The sequence below is a fragment of the Hemitrygon akajei genome, chromosome 6, assembly GCF_048418815.1.
Source record: "Hemitrygon akajei chromosome 6, sHemAka1.3, whole genome shotgun sequence".
Lineage (NCBI taxonomy): Eukaryota > Metazoa > Chordata > Chondrichthyes > Myliobatiformes > Dasyatidae > Hemitrygon > Hemitrygon akajei.
In genome coordinates, this window is record NC_133129.1 from 69,449,299 (window position 1) to 69,470,513 (window position 21,215).

Genomic DNA, 21,215 nt, shown 5'->3' on the forward strand with positions numbered 1-21,215 from the left:
TACTCTTTCAGTATAAAAATTATACTGAATAAAGTGATAATTTTTAAACTCTAATGTACTCCTGTATTTTTTTGAAACATAACATTTTGGTTTGCCAAAATGTATTGTTTAAGCCTTTAGTATTTAAAAGAAGTGTTGCCAGAGTAGATGGCCATACGTTTACTGAAGCAACCTAATATAAAAACCCTACATAAAAAAACACTAAATGCTGGCAGAACTCAGCAGGTCAGACAGCATCTATGGGAGCCCAGCATCTGCAGATTCACTCGTGTTGCCATAAAAACCCTACATACCTGCAAAAGAATGATTCTTTATTTAGATTTGTCATTTTCTTTTCTTGTTACTTGTCTGTCTTATGCACAGAATTATTAACCCCTTGATGATGTTTTTGAATCTTTTTAATAGCAAGCTAGGAAGCTTTATTTTGCTTTACTGCAGTGACTTGTAGAAGGGGCCTACTGGAGGAACAAGTTCATAAAATGTCAAGAAGTATTCTTGCACTGTGATTAAATTAAAGCAAATGGTTAGTGTTCATTATGCTTTATAATGCAGGTGTGGTCTGGAAATAACCAATTTTCAGCCTTCCGACAATGGAAAGACTGTCATGAATAGTAAATGTCAACTTTAATTTCTTAAGGATAAGTGGGAATATATATAACTGAAAGCCAATAATATGATGCAAGCTGTAAATCTGGTGACCTCATTCTTCTCTTCATATTTTCAATAAAAGGTTTTTTAAAAGATTGGAAACAATAGTTTATTAAAACAAACTATTTCAATTCCAAACACGAGGAAATCTGCAGATGCTGGAAATTCAAACAACAACACACACAAAATGCTGGTAGAACACAGCAGGCCAGTCAGCATCTATAGGGAGAAGCACTGTCGACGTTTCGGGCCGAGACCCTTCGTCAGCAACTCTTACTATCTTTCTTTTCGGTTAGTCCTGACGAAGGGTCTCGGCCCGAAACGTTGACAGCGCTTCTCCCTATAGATGCTGCCTGGCCTGCTGTGTTCTACCAGCATTTTGTGTGTGTTGTTATTTCAATTCCATTTTGTTTTCAGAATAAGTTCATCCTTAAAATGAAAGGTGTAATTAGTATGGTTTCATTGAATGATTACTGAAAAAGGTCATAAGTTTTTTTTGTGCATGTCTCAAGATTCCTTATCACTCTGTGTTAATAAACCAGCTGCAGGCCATCCGCAGATTAGGAAGTCCAATTTATGAGCACCCCTACATTTGAATTAGCTCCCTTAGTATTAAGTACAAAGTCCAAATGTATGTTCATGCATTTGATCCTACTACCAATAGAACTAGTATCTTTTGTCTCTATTTTAGTAAATATTCTTTCTCATCAGTTGTATGTGCTTTTGATTCCGCACAACACATTGCTGTGTGGAGGTATGGTTGACATATTGAGAAATGTTTGTGTTTTCCAACGCAAGGACAGAATTGTCTGGTGAATAGGTTTTTTAAAAAATGGAACCCATTTGTAGACCGGGGCAGACTGTATATTATAAGAATTTTGATATAAAATGCACTTTGTAATCTTGAAGTTGTAAAATAACACTCATTGGCGGTTATCTCCTGATGAGGTAACTTGTAAAGTCAGTAAGTAAGATATTTGCACTCACCAAAGAGATTAAAATGAGTAAATTAAATCTATGTATGATTTAATTGTGAAGGCTCAAGATAACTTGGGCAGTTGAAATGAAGCCGTATTACATCCCTTTCACTCTTGATGTGCACACAATAGAAGGATGAAAATTATGCCATCTATAATTTTTAAAAATTCACAAATTCATCTGGTCGGAAGTGTTTAGTGAAATTAACTCAAGTGCTTGTCAGAATTAAGAAACCTTTCATGTACCCTTCTGGATCAATTTTTCCACCTCTGGCATAGGTTCTTATTGCTGACACTGCTATTTTGGCTTGGTTTAGCACAGATTTTCACTTTAAATTTCATTCTCTTCAATCCACCTTACAACTCTCTTCGAGAATTCTTGGCTGTTTGCTCCTTCATTATGGTCTCTAGTACACCCCCAAACTTTATTTGAAGAATTATCTTGTGTGATGCAGCTCAGGAGATTTTACTACATGGAAGGCATGATATTATTTGATGCTTTTGTCGCTGTGCAGCAGAGGAAATTGCACACGCTCTAAATTTTCTAAAACATATTAAACATTTGAAAATAAACATTCAGTTTCGAAATACAAATTTTGTACATTATGATCAAGAGTCTTGTTAATTGTAGCATCCTGATCATTGAAACAGCAGTTATATACAGTATATTTTTCTAATTGCATTATAAGTTCTGTCCTTTTTGCTGCAAGCCTTTTTAAGTTGCAGTTGATTTTCTGCAAACCTTTCCAGTTTTATTAAGATGTACTTTCTCCACTAGCCAGGGCATAAATGTTTAGGAACCCAGTCTGAAATTTCCTTTGACCTGTGGGGATAGGTAGAAGCACCCTGAGCACAGGCACAATTATATATAAAAAAAATAGTTGTCTTGCTTCTAGAGGTGTACTTGTCATGATGTTTACATCACTCATTGCCAGTGCCACCTGCAATATTTGTGACATTTCTGTTGATCTTGTGAATCCATATTTTCAAGATATTTGTTTTTTAGCAGAATTTGTATACAATCTTTGACTAAAAGTAGTAGAAATGGGCATTGACCATGCCAACCATTTTCTCTGCTGCATATGATTATCACAATGTCCTTCAATCCCACAGTTCTGCCCTATATTTGTTTTCATTGATTTTGTAAAGTCCAAAAATGTGTTTATTTTAATTCAATGTACTTAATGACATGGTACATTGACCTTGGTTGAGAAACAGGTGGTAAAATAGTTGACCCTTATTGTAGGATCAATCTCTAGTTATAGAGTCTGCAGCTATGAAAACCAGTTTCTCACCATCGACCTTGTCAAGTTTTCTGAAAAATGTATTCCTTGAGTTGCATGAGCTGAGCATTTCAAGGCTCTTCCACCCAAGCACATAGGGAGATAAGAGGAATAGATCGCCAAGTTTGTAATTCGGGAAAAGAAAATTTGTCTCTTTGTTTACTATTGCTCACAAAAAAAGGGAAAAGTAAATATGCATTGGGGGTTAAAGTGTCCCAGTGATCTTTCTTGCAGGTAAATGATAGATAAAAGGACTGCACTGCAATCAAAGACAATATGGAAGTGCCACATTGCATAAAGATATGAAATTTGTGGGTTAACTGTCCTATTTGCCTGTACTTCCTGTTTTATAGTGGAAAGAAAGACTAGAATGTAGATTAAGTGAGAGATGGTAAGTGGTACAAACTTAAGGGGAAAACGTCTTGGAAGGTAAATAAATCCAACTGAATTATTTTCTAGGCTGCTTAAAAAACAAAGCCATGGAATATGAGGCCTTCATTTTTTTGATCCTTCCTGGCCTTAGAAGATTGAAAGTGCTCAAATATTGTACCTTCCATTAAAGGGAGAAAAGGATAAACCAAGTAATTACAGGCCAGTTGGTTCAATGGTGGACAACTCCTGAGGGGTAGTTGTAAACTTTCATTTGAAAAGGCATGAATTAAGAGAGGTTCACTCAGCATGGAATGGTTAACTGATGCCAGAGGGAAGAAGATATGATTTGAGGTTACAAAATTCAGGGGTCTAGATGGAGTAGGTAAGTACCTTTTCCTGAACTTAACATGGTCAAAAGCCAGGGAGTTTAGCTTTAAAACATTTATTAGGATTAGAAGCAGAACGAGGAAAATAATTTTTCACCCAAATTGCCGAGAGTTCATGGCTGGAAGATTGTTATGGGCGGAAGCCTTTTATCACCTATTTTTTAAAAAAAAAAATTACTTGGACATGTATTTGAAGATCCATGACCTTGAGGTAATGCAATAGATGCTGGAAGATGGGATTACACTAGGCTTCCCTTTATTAACTGGTGCAAACAGTGGGCTGAATGGCACCTCCTAAAATGTCAATGATTTTCTGCATCAGCTGCTAATATAAGCAGTTACTAATCTTTCTGTATAGCTTGAGGAAAGTAAAGGGGCATTGTATAAGTTTAAAAATTACAGCAACTGTACAGAAATTTTTAAGTGGAAATTAAAAAGTTTGTTTCAACTTTGCTGAAATTAAGTGACATCTATGACAGCTAAAGGCTTGCTTAAGTCATGCAGATTCTGAAATAGAATCAAAGAAAGTCACTTCGCTCACTGTTTTCATGCTGACTTCCTCTCGCCCTCCTTTTTTAATGGCACTTGCAGTTTTTAATCCAAGTATTTAGGATTGGAATTGGTTTATTATTGTGACGTACTGGTATTCACCGAAAAGTTTATCTTGCATACAGAATAAATCATTATTCATTGCATTGAGATAAAATAGTAAAGTGTAACAGAGAAGGTGCAGTGCTGATAAACAATAAGTTGCAAATCATAATGTGGTAGACTGTGAGGCCAAGTCTATCTTATTGTACTAGGGAACCATTGAGTGAAAAAAGATCTAGTGCTTTTGCAGCATAAACTCCTCTTGGGCTTCCAGCTGGGTACAGGTATCGATTATGACCGACGTTGTTAGATGAGAAACCCATTGCTACCACCTGTCTTCCCTATATTTCAATGGTTCCTGGAAGGTTTGCCAGGATCTTGAATAAATACTGTATTAATACCATCCACAAACCCTTAAGGAAGCTCAATACACAGCTTATGCAGGTCAAAGATGACCTGGGACTCAGGTCGGCTGATGTACACAGCATTTCCTGCGGAGCAGCTTTTATCGGCCAGACGGGACTTATGGTGGAAACCCGCATCAAGGAGCACAGGAGGTGTACCCGTTTGGGTTACCCTGAGAACTCAGTGGTAACAGAACACTGCATTCGCAATGGCCATAGGATTGACTTTGGCACAAAACTGCAAAGCCAATGGCTTTTGGGACTGCCTGGTAAAGGAAACCATTGAAATAAAATTAGAGGAAAATAATTTTAACAAAGACTAAGTAAGAACTGGATTTTGATTGTAATACAGTAAATAGGTGGGAGATTGGAAACCTGATTGGATGAGGACTAACCAATCAGGAGGGATGGGATACGGAGATGTAAATACCATTGGACCAGACATGCCTCTAGGCATCATCCCTGAAGAAGATGGCAGAGTTTATCGTCAATCGATATCTTTACCCGGCTGGAGGCCTGAGAAGGCTTTATTAACCATTTAGTATTCTAACGATAGTGGGGTAGAAGCCTTCCTTGAGCTTGGTGGTATGTGCTTTCAGGCTTTTGTATCTTCTGCACAATGGAAAAGGAAAGAAGAGAAATGCTTGGGGTGGATGGGGTATTTGAACATGCTGGCTGCTTTACTGAGGCAGTGGGAAGTATAGTCAGGGTCCATTGAGAGGAAGCTGATGCGCTGAGCTATGTCCACAATTTCTTCAGTTTCTTGTCTTTTGCAGAGCGTAGCTAAACAGTACTGTGCAAAGGTTTTGGGTTTATTTGTAACGCTATAATTGTATGTGTGTGTATGTATATTTTGTAAATCAGGAGGGAGCAAATAATGTTGAATGGTGAAGGTAGAGCACTGTGGGAGGGGTGTGGGACAGGTGGCAGAGATGGAGTGCCGGGGTGGATGTGGGAAGGAGGGTAGTGTGAATGCAGACACATCCATCCCTGAGACACCAAATAAGTGTGATTCCAATCAGTTGGTTTATTGATTATTACAGAATGTCTCTCTGATGCTTCCCCCTCCCTGCCACTTCCTTCCCAATCTCAGTTCACAGTAAAGACCCACATCAAAATCAGATTAATTGTCACTTACGTATGTCATGAATAGCCTTTCCTATCAATTAATCTACCTAAATGTCTTTTAAACATAATTATTCTGCCCTTTATCACGTCTTCTGGCAGGTCAGTCCACATAGCCACCACCCTCCATGTGAAAGATTCTCTAGAAAATTGGGTTTGCTGCCAGCACCATTTCATGTTGCTTCCCAGATAAATATATCTCATGTGTCTCTTTTTAAAATCTTATCTTTGCTTATTTGCCAGTTTTAAGCTTTTTCTCAAATGGCTATTGGATCTTCTGCAGGTTTTCTGTTTGACCAACTTGTCATTGTGGCTATTGTATTGAGTAATGTCTGTATCTAAGGTACAAGGATTTGGACTGAATAAATTAGAACGCTGTATTCTCTTGGGCTTTTTGATTTTCTCAAAGGGGAATTCTGTTGTAACTATAGACATGTGTTTCGCTTGGTCTTTGTAAATATTGGATTTGTGATCTCACTAGGTGTACATGATTGCTGCTAAGGCATGCAAGTTTATTGTGGTAATGAAAGCTCTATTTCTGATACATCTGCTGTCATGTGCTCTAATGATGATACTTGCACCTGCTGATGTGTCGGTCAGGCCCAGTTTGTGTGCAGTTGATAGCTGTTAAATTTGTAATTAGCTAGCATGGAAGCTGGCTGTCTTTGTAAATGAAAATGAATAGTGTACTCTCAAAACCAAGGCAGCCAGCAACTAAACTTAAAGACACAAGACTGCAGACGGTGGAATCTGGAGCAACGAACAAGGCGATGACGGAATTCAGTGGTGGTGGGGTAGTGATTCAGGCATCATCTGTGGAGGGAAATGGATAGTTGATATTTCAGGCTGAGGCTCTTCCTGGGGGCTGAAAGAGGGAAGAAAGCTAATATGAAAAGGTGGAGCAGGATTTAGCATGCTATAGGTGGATCCACGTGAGGAGGTGATTGGTAGGTGGAGGAGGGGCAGAGTGAGAATAGTGACTAAAGATGGGAGGTGATAGGTAGAAATGATAAAATGCTGAGGCAGAGGAAATGGAGCAGGGATTCTAGTAAGGGACGTGAGGAGGGCAATGGAAATGGTGGGAAGTGGATAGGGAAATAAGCGGAATGAGTGGTTATGCGCAGATGGTGGAGGGGAAGGAAGAATTGGTGAGGAGGATGGATGTGTAGGAATAACTAAGAAGATCAGGAGGAATAAGAAAAGAGAGGGGTGGATGCAGTTTACCTGATTTTTTTGAGAATTCGGTGATCTACCCAGATGGAATAGGAGTTGTTACTCCAGTCTGCACTTAGCCGCACTCTGGCAGTGGACAGACGTGTTGGTGTGGGAATGGAGCGGAGAAGTAAAAGTTCAATTTTATTGTCATTCAATCATACACATGTATACTGCTAAACTAGACAACATTCCTCCTCTGGACCAAGGTGCAGAAGACTGTAACTCACACACATAACGTAAGTGATATAACCATAAATAAATGAACAAATAAGGTACATATATGATACAGGTTTAAAAAGTAAGTAGTATAACGCTACTGGCTCTTCATACATGATGATACCTGGATGATGGCAAGGATTTCAGTGGCCTTATGGCCTGCAGAAAGTTGTTTTCAATGCTAACAGTTCTTGTCCTAATGCTACAGTATCTCCTGCCTGATGGTAGGGGATCAAAAACATTGTTGGTTGGATGGGAGGAATCACTGATGATACTAAGGGCCTTGCATTTGTAGTTGGCCTGATAAATATATCTAATAGGTGGAAGAAAAATCCTGACAATCCTTTCAGTAGTCCTCACGATCCTTGTTAGGAACTTGCAGTCAGATGCCTTGCAATTCCATAGCAGATGGTGATGCAGCTGGTCAGGACCCTCCCAGTGGTGCTTCTTTAAAAACTGGTTAGGTGTGGGGGAGTCTTACTCTCCCCATTCTCCTCAGGAAGTGAAAACACTGCTGTATTTTCTTGAACAAAGAGTAATGTTGAAGGACTAGGTGAGATTGTTCATTAAGTGCACTCCCAGGAACCTGTGTTTGTAATTCTCCCCAGTGAGGAGCAGTGAGAGGTGGAGCCTGCACTTTGCTGAAGTCCACAATCACTTCTTTGATCTTGTCCACGTTCAGCCTTGGGTTGTGCTCACACCATTCTGTAGCCGCTCTGCCACCTCTCGTTATGTCATCTTGTCATCGTTGATGAGGCCAACCACTGTTGTCTTCAGTGAACTTGATAATTCACTTTGAACTGGATCTAGCAATGCAGTTGTGCATCTGCAGTGGGCGGAGTATGCAGTCCAGGGGAGCATTGGTGCTCAGTATGATGGATCTAGAGATGTTTCTGCCAACACAGTCTAACTGTGACCTTTCTATCAAGATGTCCAGGATCCAGTTACAGAGAGAAGTGTTGAGACCCAGCAAGGGTAGTTTACCCACCAGATATAGAGTATGCAAACATGAGGAGATCTGCAGATGCTGGAAATTCAAGCAACACACACAAAATGCTGGTGGAACACAGCCGGCCAGACAGCATCTATAGGGAGAAGCACAATCAACGTTTCAGGCCGAGACCCTTCGTCAGGACAAACTGAAAGAAAAGATAGTAAGAGATTTGAAAGTAGGAGGGAGAGGGGGAAATCCAAAATGATAGGAGAAGACAGGAAGGGGAGGGTGAAGCTGAGAGCTGGAGAAGGGAAAGGATCATTGGATGGGAGCCCTAGGGAGAAAGAAAGGTGTAGGGGAGCACCAGAGGGAGATGGAATACAGGCAAAGAGTGATTATGAGAGGGGCAGAGAGAGAAAAAAAGGGGGAATAAATAAAGAAGGGATGGGGTAAGAAGGGGAGGAGGAGCATTAATGGAAGTTAGAGAAATCAATGTTCATGCCATCAGGTTGGAGGCTACTCAGGCGGAATATAAGGTGTTGTTCCTCCAACCTGAGTGTGGCTTCATCTTGACAGCAGAGGGGGACATGAGTAGACATATCAGAATGGGAATGGGACATGGAATTAAAATGTGTGGCCACTGGGAGATCCTGCTTTCTCTGGTGGACAGAGGGTAGGTGTTCAATGAAATAATCTCCCAGTCTGCGTCGGGTCTCACCAATATTTAAAAGGCTGCACTGAGAGCATCGGACGCAGTATACCACACCAGCCGACTCACAGGTGAAGTGTCGCCTCACCTGGAAGGACTGTCTGGGGCCCTGAATGGTGGTGAGGGAGGAAGTGTAAGGGCAGGAGTAGCACTTGTTCCGCTTACAAGGATAAGTGCCAGGAGGGAGATCGGTGAGAAGGGATGGGGGGCACGAATGGACAAGGGAGTCGTGTAGGGAGCGATTCCTGCGGAAAGCAGAAAGAGGGGGAGGGAAAGATGTGCTCGGTAGTGGGATCCCGTTGGAGGTGGCGGAAGTTATGGAGAATTATACGTTGGACCCGGAGGCTGGTGGGGTGGTAGGTGAGGACAAGAGGAACCCTATCCCGAGTGGGGTGGCGGGTGGATGGGGTGAGGGCAGATGTGTGGGAAATGGGAGAGATGCGTTTGAGAGCAGAGTTGATGGTGGACGAAGGGAAGCCCCTTTGTTTAATAAAGGAAGACATCTCCTTCACCCTGGAATGAAAAGCCTCATCCTGAGAGCAGATGGGGTGGAGACGGAGGAATTGCGAGAAGCGGATGGCATTTTTGCAAGAGACAGGGTGGGAAGAGGAATAGTCCAGGTAGCTATGAGAGTCAGTAGGCTTATAGTAGATATCAGTAGATAAGCTGTCTCCCGAGATGGAGACAGGAAGATGTTGTCACCCGCATCTGTTCCATTTCCTGGACATCTGCGCTCATTCCATCTTCTTAACAGGGATAGAGTTCCTCACCTATCACCCCTGAGCCTCCACATCATACACATCAGTCTCTGCAATTTCTGCCATCTTCAACAGGACCCTACCAAACACATTTTGACCCCCCCCCCCCCTCAGTTTTCCACAAGGATCATTCGTTCCATGATCCTCTTACCTATTCATCTCCTCCAACCTGCACTCTATTCCCCCGGCCTGGACACTAAACTTTCTCCTGGCTCTTATTCCAGCCTAAATTGTCGACTGTTTATTCATTTCCATAGATGCTGCCTGACCTGTTGATTTCTCCAGCATTTTGTGTATGCAACACTAAAACTGTTTACTTCTGTTTATTTTTCTAATTTCTCTCTTGTTCCCTTCAAGATTATCTAGTCTGAGACCCTGTTCCTTCTCCCTTGACTCCATTTGCTCTAAACTGTTAACCACTTTCTCCTTCCTCTTCATGTTATTTGGTACTGTCCTTCTTCATTATCTACAATCAGCACTTTAAAAAAAATTGACTTTTCTGCCCATGCAAACAATTGTACCTAATTTTCCTCTTAATGTCAGCAGTCTAGCTTATCCCAAATTGTAACGTTCCAGGAAAGTTTGTAAATCTGTGTCAATTTGAGTCCATCATAGTATCTTTTAACAAAGTTACAAGTGAGATTTTTCTCTTCATCCTTCAGACTATTTGCAATCATTGATGCAGTTGACCACACCTTTATCCTCCATACTCTTAGCACTGTTGTTGACTTTATATTTGGCTTTCACCTTTTGGAGGCTTACCTCGACAAAAGGTAACAGTTTGTGAAGCTTTGAGTAAATGTTATTCAATGCTGCCAGTAAATGTTTAAAAGCCAAGTTTTAAATTGCAGCGGGTGAGTTATTGCTTAACTCATGAAATGCCAGATAATTGTGGCTTAATGATACATTGCCAAACATACTATGTGGTTAATTGGCAGGTTTTCTGTTCAGTGACAGATTTGCAATAGTACAGCATTTAAAATGTACTGCTGCATATGCAATTGTATAAATTGTAAATGTCACGTTTATTTGGTGTGATCATTTCGCAAAGCTAAGCGGTTTTCCTTGTGTAAAAACAAAAGTATCTCCAACAGACTTCCACTAAAGCATTTCATCTGATCTGTTGACATTATGAATTTTACATAAAATTTGGCATTTGTGGAAAAAAAAAAGCCAACCATGCATTAGCCCTTATGGATGCAGGGATCATTAAAGTTTTGGTAAAATACCAAGCAAGCCTGTGTATTTCTAGAAGTTTGCTGCTTGTTGTTTAGGTGTATTTCACCAGTTACCACACAGCAGTAGATTTATCTGATATAACAACATGCAACTGCAGTCGTGCTGTTTCAGTAGCTTTAGTGTTATACCAGCATGTATGCAGTGTTTTCATTTTATCTTTACTGATGTATTGCATACTTGGGCAAATATACTTTCTTTTTCACCCAAAAAGACTAATTAAAATGCTGATAGTGCTATAAATCCTCAAATAAATCAGTTAAGAGTGCAGCTATAAGCAGTATCAAATAGGAAAAGAGATGCAATAAACAGACACTTACTCAGCTGCTAAAAGCATGCTAATCTAAAATGGGTGGGAATGTCACAAGAATAGAACCAGAGTAAGAGCCAGTGTACAATGGTGGAATAGGGAAGGGAGATTAAATAACCAAAGAACTGACATTGCAAGATAATGAGAAATTATGTAATGCTCCTGTAAAATTCTTTGTGATGAATTCTACAATACAGCATTGCATAAATCCAGTGAAGTAAAAAGTCTATTAAAAGCAATAACGTGACTTTCTTTTCAGTTTTGACAGAATAACAAAAGCAAATCATGATTTTAAGTCTTTTTGATATGCAAACTTAAATTATTTTTTGTAAAGAACTTTATACAGTATGATGCAAGTGTATGACTATTTTACACATTGTAATTTTCCTATTTCTGTTCAGTCTTGTTTAGTTTTCTTGAAGGGTACACTTTTAATTATTGCTTACAAACTCATTCTTTTTCTCCTTATGATATAGTGGAAATTAAATATTCTATAGGGTTTAAATAAAAATATTGCAAATGCACTTTCATCAATTACTCAGAATGCCTGGTATTCCCTGTATAAGAGAATGTTAATACATACCTCTAATCTTAATTACTATTTGATACTGTAATTTAAGTGTGTATCAAACAATTCAGCATTTATCTGTCAAGTCGACCAGCAGCATCTAGTGAACTGTTTATTCGTTTACACAGTTGTGCTGTGTTCATGCTCAGTTCTGTGTCTGTTTAAGGTGCAACTAATAACAAATACTAACAATTATAATTTTGCATCTCCTCAGCCGTCTTCATCTAAATAAGAAGACAACGGACAAACAGCCTTACAGCAAGCTTCCTGGTGTATCCTTGCTTAAACCCTTGAAAGGAGTGGACCCAAATCTCATAAGCAACTTGGAAACCTTTTTTGAACTTGATTATCCTAAAGTATGTATGACATTTCATGAAGCTCTTTGTTACAGAGGAAAAAAATAGTGATAATAAAAACAGTTGTTCGTTTTTGACACCATTGACATTCTGTACATTGGGCAGAGTGAATTTCATTAGTTTCATTTTGGCTTCTCCAGTTCTATAGAGCTTCCTAGCATGACATCTCCAACAACATTGACCACTTTGTATTGGGTTTCTGAGTTCAATAAGTGCAAATTTTCTTCGCCCTAACCATTTCCCCATCTTCCCTGACACCATGAATTTACTTCTGTTGGTTTCAGTCCTCTGTTGGTTTCCTATCTATACGCAGACATTATCCAGATTTTAACTGTAATTTGCTGTTAATCAAGCACATTATTATAATGAAGACAAAATTTTTGACTTTCAAGTTTAAATACTGACTTTTGGTATGTTTCAGAATGTGATTTTTTTTTAAAACTTTTTCAAGAGGATTTAAATTAAGTAAAAAGCTATGCTTATACATTTTGGGGGCATGGGGCTGAAGGTGCTATTCTTCGATTAATTTTGTGCTAATGTTATATTAATAAATCCAGATGTCTCAATTAATAAACTACATTTCATCTAGAAAGTGCTAGGATCAATTCCTAAATTATGTATAAGTTGTTGGAGTAAAAATACTTCAAGCTTCTCAGTTAGGTTTCCTACAAGTTCTTAATGTTATGTGACAGTGGAATTGTATTTTCTTTTGTTTCAAAAATGCTGAAAACACTGTTACATGGAGAGTGATTACTTGACAAGATATCTGATAACTCCAATTAATTTCTGTGCTTGAAACTGATTCTGAATCTTAAGAAGTTACTAACTAGTTGGTCACAAACAAGAGCAACACATACAAAGTGCTGGAGGAACTCAGCAAGCCAGGCAGCATCTAGGAAAAAAGTACAGTCGATGTTTTGGGCTGAACTCCTTCAGCAGGATTGAAGGAAAAAGCTGAGGAGTAGATTTAAAGGTGGGGGGAGGAGAGAGAGAGAAACACAAGGTGATCGGTGAAACCTGGAGGGGGAAGGACCTGGAAAGTTGATTGGTGAGAGAGACAAAAGGTCATGGAAGAAAGAAAAGGAGGAAGGAGCAACAGAGAGAGGCAATGGGGTGAGAGAGGGAAAAGGAGATGGGAAATGGTAAAGGCTGAAGGGGGCAGTGAGGGGGCATTACCCGAAATTTGAGAAAGCGATGTTGAAGGCAAAGTAGATGAAGTTGACGAGTTCATCATGGGTGCAGGAAGCAGTACCAATGCAATCGTCGATGTAGCTTAGGAAGAGTGCAGGACGGTCACTGGTGTAGGCTTGGAACATAGACTGTTCCACGAAGCCAATAAACAGGCAGGCATAGCTGAGACCCATGCAAGTACCCATGGCTACTCCTTTTGTTTGAAGGAAGTGGGAGGAGCCAAAGGTGAAATTATATAGAGTAAGGACAAGTTTTGCTAGGTGGAGGAGAGTGGTGGTGGAGGGGAACTGGTTAGGTCTGGTGTCCAGAAGAAAACGGAGAGCTTTGAGGCCTTCCTGATGGGGGATGGAGGTGTATAGGTACTGGATATCCATAGTGAAAATAAGTTGATGGGGGCCAGGGAACCTGAAATCATTGAAAAGATGCAGGTGCGTGAAGTGTCATGGATGTAGTAGGAAGGGACTGAACTAGGGGGTTTTAAGTAGTCAAGGTATGCTGATAGTTGTTCAGTGGGGCAGGAACAAGCTGAAACAATGGGTCTACCTGAACAAGTGGGTTTGTGGTATTGGCGGTACAGGATGCAGGATCTATGATTGGTGGTGATGATGGGAGATCACCAGAGTCAATAAGTTTGGTGATGGCCTGGGAGACAATGGCCTGGTGTTCCTTAGTGGAGTCCTGTTTGAGGGGTAAGTAAGAGGAGGTGTCTGAGAGTTAGCATTGGGCTTCAGCAAGGTAGAAGTCAGTACGCCAGACTACTACAGCACCTCCCCTATATGCAGGTTTGGTGAGGTTAGGATTGGTGTGCAGGGAGTGGAGAACCGAGCGTTCAGGAGTGAGTTTGGAATAGGAGAGAGGATCGCTAGTCTAGATGGTTAATGTCCTGTTGGCAGTTAGCAGTGAAAAGGTCCAGAGCAGGCAGAAGATTAGGGCGGGGTGTCCAGGAAGAAGGGGAGGAGGGATCATTGGTACGGGGTGGAGAGTCCTTGTCAAAGAAATAAGCTGGAGGTGGTGGGCGTGGAACTCACTGAGGTGTGGGTGCAAGGTGATAAAGTTCAGGCCCTTACTGAGGTCAGAGAGGATAGCGAAAACCTGGCATGGATGAGAGCTGGGATCGGAGGGAGGAAGGGGTTTGTTAGTGTCTGGGGGAGAAGGGAGGTTTGGAGTGTAATTTTTTTCTCGTATCTTAACTTATATTCTGGATATTGTCTCATTAACCCCCTTCTCCAGGTGTCTATCTCTTTGATAGATTTTAATTAGTTATTGCAATATCTTCTAAGTGGTTTGATGTCCAATTTGATTTTCTTGCCTATCTTCCAAATGCTTATACCAAGTATTTTAATTATAACTCTGGACAGATAAATTGAAGCTGGATTATAAGTAAAAGCCATGAAATTCTGTTTTGGATATGTCAATTTGGTCTTCGGTGAATTAAATGTCTTATAGCAGTTGATGCTGGCAATTATTTAAACATTTTGATAATTGTAGATATGGAATTTGAGTTTTTTGTTTCAGTCTAAATAAAGTATGGTCTTTAATTCCTTGCCATGTAAATCTTTACATTGATTTGATCCCTATTAGTATTGTGAATTACAAACAGGAGAAGGCTATTCAGCTTTTACAGTCTGCTCTGCTATTTAATAAGATAATACCTGATCTGACCGTAATCTGAATTCTGCTCTATGCACAGTAATCCTTTACCAACTTTCCAATCAAAAGGTTGTCACTGTGTTTAAAATACAAATAAAATATTGGCCTTTTCATGCTGACTATCTATTATATTGTAAAGTCTGGCAATCCTTTTACTTCATAGTACAGTTCTAAGTAATTCAAATATTCTAAATACAAATTTTTTATGATCATCTTGCACTGTTAGTCTTTTTCACCTGTCGTGACCAAACCCCTGTGTAAAACCTTACACCTTGTGACTAGCTAAATCTGTGAAAAATTTTGATGTAACTAGTGTTAAATTCGTTCAGGATCTGCCAATATTAATCTAGTTTCTAAAAGTCCTGAGAGTAATCTGGATTCATCGTCTAGAATTTTTCCTTCCTTCAGATGAGATAAACTCAATCTTAAGTGTAAGGAATGCTATAGGAGGAGTTGAAAAGGAAATGAGTGAACCTAGATTGTGTACTTGATGCCATTAAATACCTTGAGTTTCTGTTAAGGCTGGGCCATTCTTCGTCTTGACCAAACGGCATGTTTTTAACCTTTACTCTCTTTCTGAACCATTCCCATACCAGTTTGAAATACTCCTTTGCATACAAGACCATGAAGATCCTGCAATTGATGTGTGTAAAAAGCTGCTGGGCAAATATCCAAATGTAGATGCCAAATTGTTTATCGGTAAGTAGATTTAATATAAAGCTATTCCTGGCACTGATGGAAAAGGCCATCTATTTAGCTGAATATAAATGAGCTATGTTTAGCGCTGTTTCCCCAAAACTTGTCAGCATTATGGATTGGAAGTTTTCTTTTTGCATTGCATCTTGTGCTCTGTTCTGTTGGGTAGCCTTAAAGTCAGTATGGTCCTTATTAGCAGATTTAATCATTTACTCAAATGTAATGGTTCTTGTACTAGCATAATACATCATTAATTCTGATTTCCTGATTATAGTAATAAATTTATGACACAGAACAAAGCACTGGCTCATGGTTAATCCTATTTTGTAGTCTGTTAGCTTATGACAAACTGCTATTATTTCATATACTTGTGTGATCACATCAACTGCCTACACCATCCCGTCAGGTAGTAAGTTTCAGGATTGGTCTAAAGTAGGGATACATAACCTTTTTTTATGCCATGTACTCCTTTGGTAGCCCAGTAAAGCCTATGGACCTGCTCTCAGAATAATGTACTTAAATACAAAATAAAATACATAGGTCTACAAAAGAAACAAATTCTATTGAAATACAGTTATCAAAATATTAAAATAAAACAAATTTGTGATATAGTAAGATATGTGCTTCTTGATTGCACATTAAATAACAAGACTATACAGTGGCATGCAAAAGTTTGGACACCCCTGGTCAAAATTTCTGTTACTATGAATAGTTAAGTGATTAGAAGATGAACTGATCTCCAAAAGTCATAAAGTTAAAGATGAAACATTCTTTTCAACATTTTAAGCACAATTAGTGTATTATTTTTGTTTTGTACAATTTTAGGGTGAAAACAAGGAAAGGAGCACCATGCAAAAGTTTGGGCACCCCAAGAGATTTGAGCTCTCAGATAACTAAGGTCTCAGACCATATTTAGCTTGTTAGAGCTATGGCCTGTTCACAGTCATTGTTAGGAAAGGCCAGGTGATGCAAATTTCAAAGCTTTATAAATACCCTGACTCCTCAAACCTTGTCCCAACAATCAGCAGCCATGGGCTCCTCTAAGCAGCTGCCTAGCACTCTGAAAATTAAAATAAATGATGCCCACAAAGCAGGAGAAGACTATAAGAAGATAGCAAAGCGTTTTCAGGTATCCTAGGTTCGTAATGTAATTAAGAAATAGCAGTTACAGGAACGGTGGAGGTCAAGTTGAGGTCTGGAAGACCAAGAAAATTTTCCAAGAGAACTGCTTGTAGGATTGCTAGAAAGGCAAATCAGAACCCCCATTTGACTACAAAAGACCTTCAGGAAGATTTAGCAGACTCTGGAGTGGTGGTGCAGTGTTCTACTGTGTAGCAATACCTATACAAATATGACCTTCATAGAGTCATCAGAAGAAAACCTCTCCTGTGTACTCACCACAAAATTCAGAATCTTAACAATATTAAAGAAATGTGTCATCTTTAACTTTATGCCTTTTGGAAATCAGGTCATCTTTTACTCGTTTAGCTATTCACAGTAACAGAAATTTTGAACGGGATGCTCAAACTTTTGCATGCCACTGTTTATTTAAAATATAGGCAGGTTAAAATTACATTTTATTTTTTAATAGCATATCAGTGTGAAGGCTTTTGTTGCTTATCCTAAGTAAGAACATTAAACTGTGGTGTGGTCCTTGATAAAACAACACGTCTTGTTGGACATCCAATCAAATGTGTTTTTTGTTTTAGTGGTTACAAGTGTTGAAAATCCTGATTCGCAAAGATTGTTGTTGCAAATAGAAATAAAGCTTCCATAGCTTGCTTTACAAGGTGAGGTTAGTGTTCTTTCAAGGAACACCAGAATTCTCCAGGGCTTTTTGATTTTAAACTCCAATTGTAGTAAGTTATACATAGGAACTTAGAAAACCTATAGCGCAATACAGGCCCTTCGGCCCACAATGCTGTGCTGAGCATGTGTGTACTTCAGAAATTACCTAGGGTTATCATAGCCCTCTATTTTTCTAAGCTCCATGTACCTATCCAGGAGTCTCTTAAAAGACCCTGTCATATCAGCCTTCACCACTGTCGCCGGCAGCCCATTCCACGCACTCACTACTCTGCATTTTTATTTAAAAAACTTACCCCTGACATCTCCTCTGTACTTACTTCCAAGCATCTTAAAACTGTGCCCTCTTGTGTTAGCCATTTCAGCCCTGGGGGAAAAGCCTCTGACTATCCACACGATCTATGCCTATTAGCATCTTGTATACCTCTGTCAGGTCATCTCTCCTACTGCACTGCTCCAAGGAGAAAAGGCCGAGTTCACTCAACCCATTCTCATAAGGCATGCTCCCCAATCCAGGCAGCATCCTTTAAATCTCCCCTGGACCCTACCTATAGTTTCCACATCCTTCCTGTAGTGTAGTGGTTGATTGCGATGGACTGGTCGATCTTTGAGACTTTCCCAGTAGATCCCGAAAAATAAATGAAAAAGAAATACACAAATACTGTTGAGAGATTGTTTCCGGGTTGCGAGGTTTTAGTTACATTCTTTCTGCCCAGTGCGCATGCGTGTAGCTCCCCAGCCACACACTACACAGTGTACTTCAGTGGTCCCCAACCACCAGGCCGTGAGGAAAGGATATGATTTGGCGATATGAGTCAACTGCACCTTTCCTCATTCACTGTTGAACTTGAACGCACGCGAGGTCATCAGTCGCCTAAGCGCAGTGATACCCTCGCACCAGGGATCACAGGTTGGCCTCGGGTAACCGGCTGCCTCACACGGCCGGCGGGAAGTGCCATTGGTACTAGCCAAGAGCATGGACAGATGGGCACTGTCTCTAAACCTGTTTACCACACCGAATGCTAAAATATTCGCAGACTACCTAATTCAGGCTCAGGGTTTCATAAGTAGCACAGCAGCTACCTCACTGCGATCTACTGAAAGTCATCCCTTGAGACAAACTTTCGTCGGCTGATAGATCCTACGGGGGGGGGGGGGGGGGGGGGCGCACACCCTCTCGCGCTCCTCGCTTGGTCGATTGCTCTCTCCTGACTGTGACCGCCATGGCCCTGATATGGGGACCTCAGGCCCTTACCTTGTCCTCTCACCCCATCCGCAACCAGCCGCACCTGGCCAAGGAGTCTGGCAGCAGGTGGGCAGGAGGGAGTTCGGGCCTGGAAGCTGTCTAATAAGGCAATGAAGCCCTCAAAACTGCTTTGGTACCCTGAGTCCAAGCCCCCTGCACTTAAAGACAAACCCGTTGAATTTTTTCACTGGAAAAAACGTGAGCAAGAGGGACAGAAGCTAAGTGCTCAGAGCCACGAAAACTACATTGCGGAATAGACTGGACATAAGGAACCTGCTTCGAGTATTGCTGTATTCCAGTCCTGCTTAACACCCTCTCCACCACCGTCGGCCGATCAGCAAGAATATTGTCAATATTAAACTGGTCCGCGGTGCGAAAAAGCTTGGTGACCCCTGGTGTACATACATTTATTTCTACTTTCGGGTTGTGGGGTTTTACTTCCGGTCTTTTCTGCCCGCTGCGCATGCGTGTGACTAACCGATTTTAGTAAGTCGATCTTGCCTTTCTCTAAGGCTGAGGTAGGGGATCTTGGGCTTAAAAAGGTTGGTGACCACTACTGTAATGAGTTCTTTGTCCTAAGATCAATGAGTTCATCTTTAGATAGATCAACATCTTCGATACAGTTTATATCAGAAAGAAAAGGATTGTGGATCCATGGTTCAACTTCAATGCTATAAAGATGGAAAAAAATTTTGAAAAAGTTGTGAAGTGTTTCCAGGTGTATGCAGATATCTCTCTTTAAAGAAATTGACAGAGAATTTTGTATCTCAACTTTATCTTGGTAAAGCACTTCCTCCAGCATTTGAAAGTTTGCAGAGATATTGGCCTCTATTCTCTTCTTCAATATTGGCAGCTTAGCCAAGGAAGCTTGTAATTTTTCAGTAGCATCCATAATGGTGTCTTCAGGACCTTGAATTCAAAGATTTATTTCATTCATACGGTTAAATGTATTGCTGCATGGATACAATTCTTTTTCGCAAACTGTTCCAAGAGTGCGATTTTTTTTTTCCCCCCCTCTTTTGGAAAAAGTGAAATTTCTGTCCTTAGTTCGAGCAAGTGATTCAAGATGTTCTTTTGAAGACTAGTGAACTTCTGTGTGGTAGAGAAGCACTTCATATTCTGCACCCATTTCTTAAAGTATTTTTAAAAAACTGTGATTATTCAGAGACCTGCATCTAATAAAGTCGATTACTTTTGTGCCTGTTGACAAAATTGCTTTCAGGGTTGTTGGAAGAGTCTTTGTTGGAAGTGCATATCTGTATGAAAAAAAAAGTGGTGGTGAAGTGAGGAGCTTCCTTTTTTCACGAAAGTAGCAAAACCAGATGTATTACCAAGCATAACAGGAGCTTCATCTGTGCAGAGTATGAGGTTTTTCTTTCCAATCAAAGTTTTGTTTGGCCAGCCAGTGGTGTTGAGCCATTCACACTGGACTTCGAGGCAAGCAGTTCCAGGTTTGAATCCAGCTGTCTCCTTGTATGCTTTCCATCCATTCTGGGTTGAGCGTTGAGCTAGCAACTCTGCCTCATAAAAGAAAAGCAGAAAAAAATGCTAAAGAAGCAACAGTTGCTGCCCGATATGCCATAAGGCACAGAAAGGGACAACAACAAAAGTTTTGTTTGGCAAAAAACTTTTTGCCTTTCACAAAACATTGACAACCTTTGTAGTTTCCAAAAAGGACTCACAAAGTAAAAATTCAGCTTTGATGGCAACCGCATGCACATTACGTACAAAAAACAAGGAGCTGACTACATTGAAGCATGACTGAAACTTCATCCACTTGCATAATGAATGGGAATTGTGAGGCTGCTAATCCCTCAATGACCTGCCTCAAAATTTTAAAAGAAATATAAACTATTCTGACATGTAAGACATAGGAGCATAATTAGGCTATTTGGCGCATCAAGTCTGCTCTGCCATTCAATTATGGCTGATTCTTTTTTCCTCTCCTCAGTCCCACACCCCAGCCTTCTCCCCATAAGCTTTGATGTCATGATCAACTTATTTGATAAGGGAAGCTTTTACCTTTCCCTCTGTTCCGGTCCACAAACCAGCTCAACTATTTCCAGTTCACATAGCTTTACTGAAGTCTCTCCTATAGTGTGAGGCTTCTTTTGTTTGGCAGTTCAGTAAGCAATTTTATAGGAGGCTTCAAGAAAAGGTCTTTGTGAAATTGCAAATCCAAGTTATGGATGTGTCACTACTTTTTCAAATTAGGCTTTCTTTGTATGAAATATAACCTGCATCTTTAGATGCATTTTCAGGATAGACAGATGTGAGGTGCTCTTTCAGTTTTGCTGGCTTCATATTTTTGTTCTCAAGAATTTTTCCACAAAAGTAACATTGTGACTTCTGGATCTTGTCACATCCATTAATGCAAGTGAAACCATATTATACATAGTTTTCATCATACTTCATTTCCTTTTACATTTCACCTTAAATTTGGTCTGCAAAAATTTAAAATGTATAAAGCTAAAATATATCGGTTTCAATATTTTGAAACTCTATTTTTGTATGGTAATTTGATAAATCTGCAAAGAA

The 21,215-nt window shown here is 40.0% G+C and overlaps 1 protein-coding gene across 1 annotated transcript in view; it reads left to right on the plus strand.

The window, feature by feature from the left end:
* ugcg (UDP-glucose ceramide glucosyltransferase) overlaps window positions 1–21,215 on the plus strand; it is a 52,553-nt gene that overhangs the window by 7,589 nt on the left and 23,749 nt on the right. Inside the window, exons 2-3 of the mRNA XM_073048599.1 lie at window positions 11,947–12,088; window positions 15,526–15,628. Coding sequence (XP_072904700.1) covers window positions 11,947–12,088; window positions 15,526–15,628 — 245 coding nt within the window. The remainder of the gene's footprint in view (window positions 1–11,946; window positions 12,089–15,525; window positions 15,629–21,215) is intronic.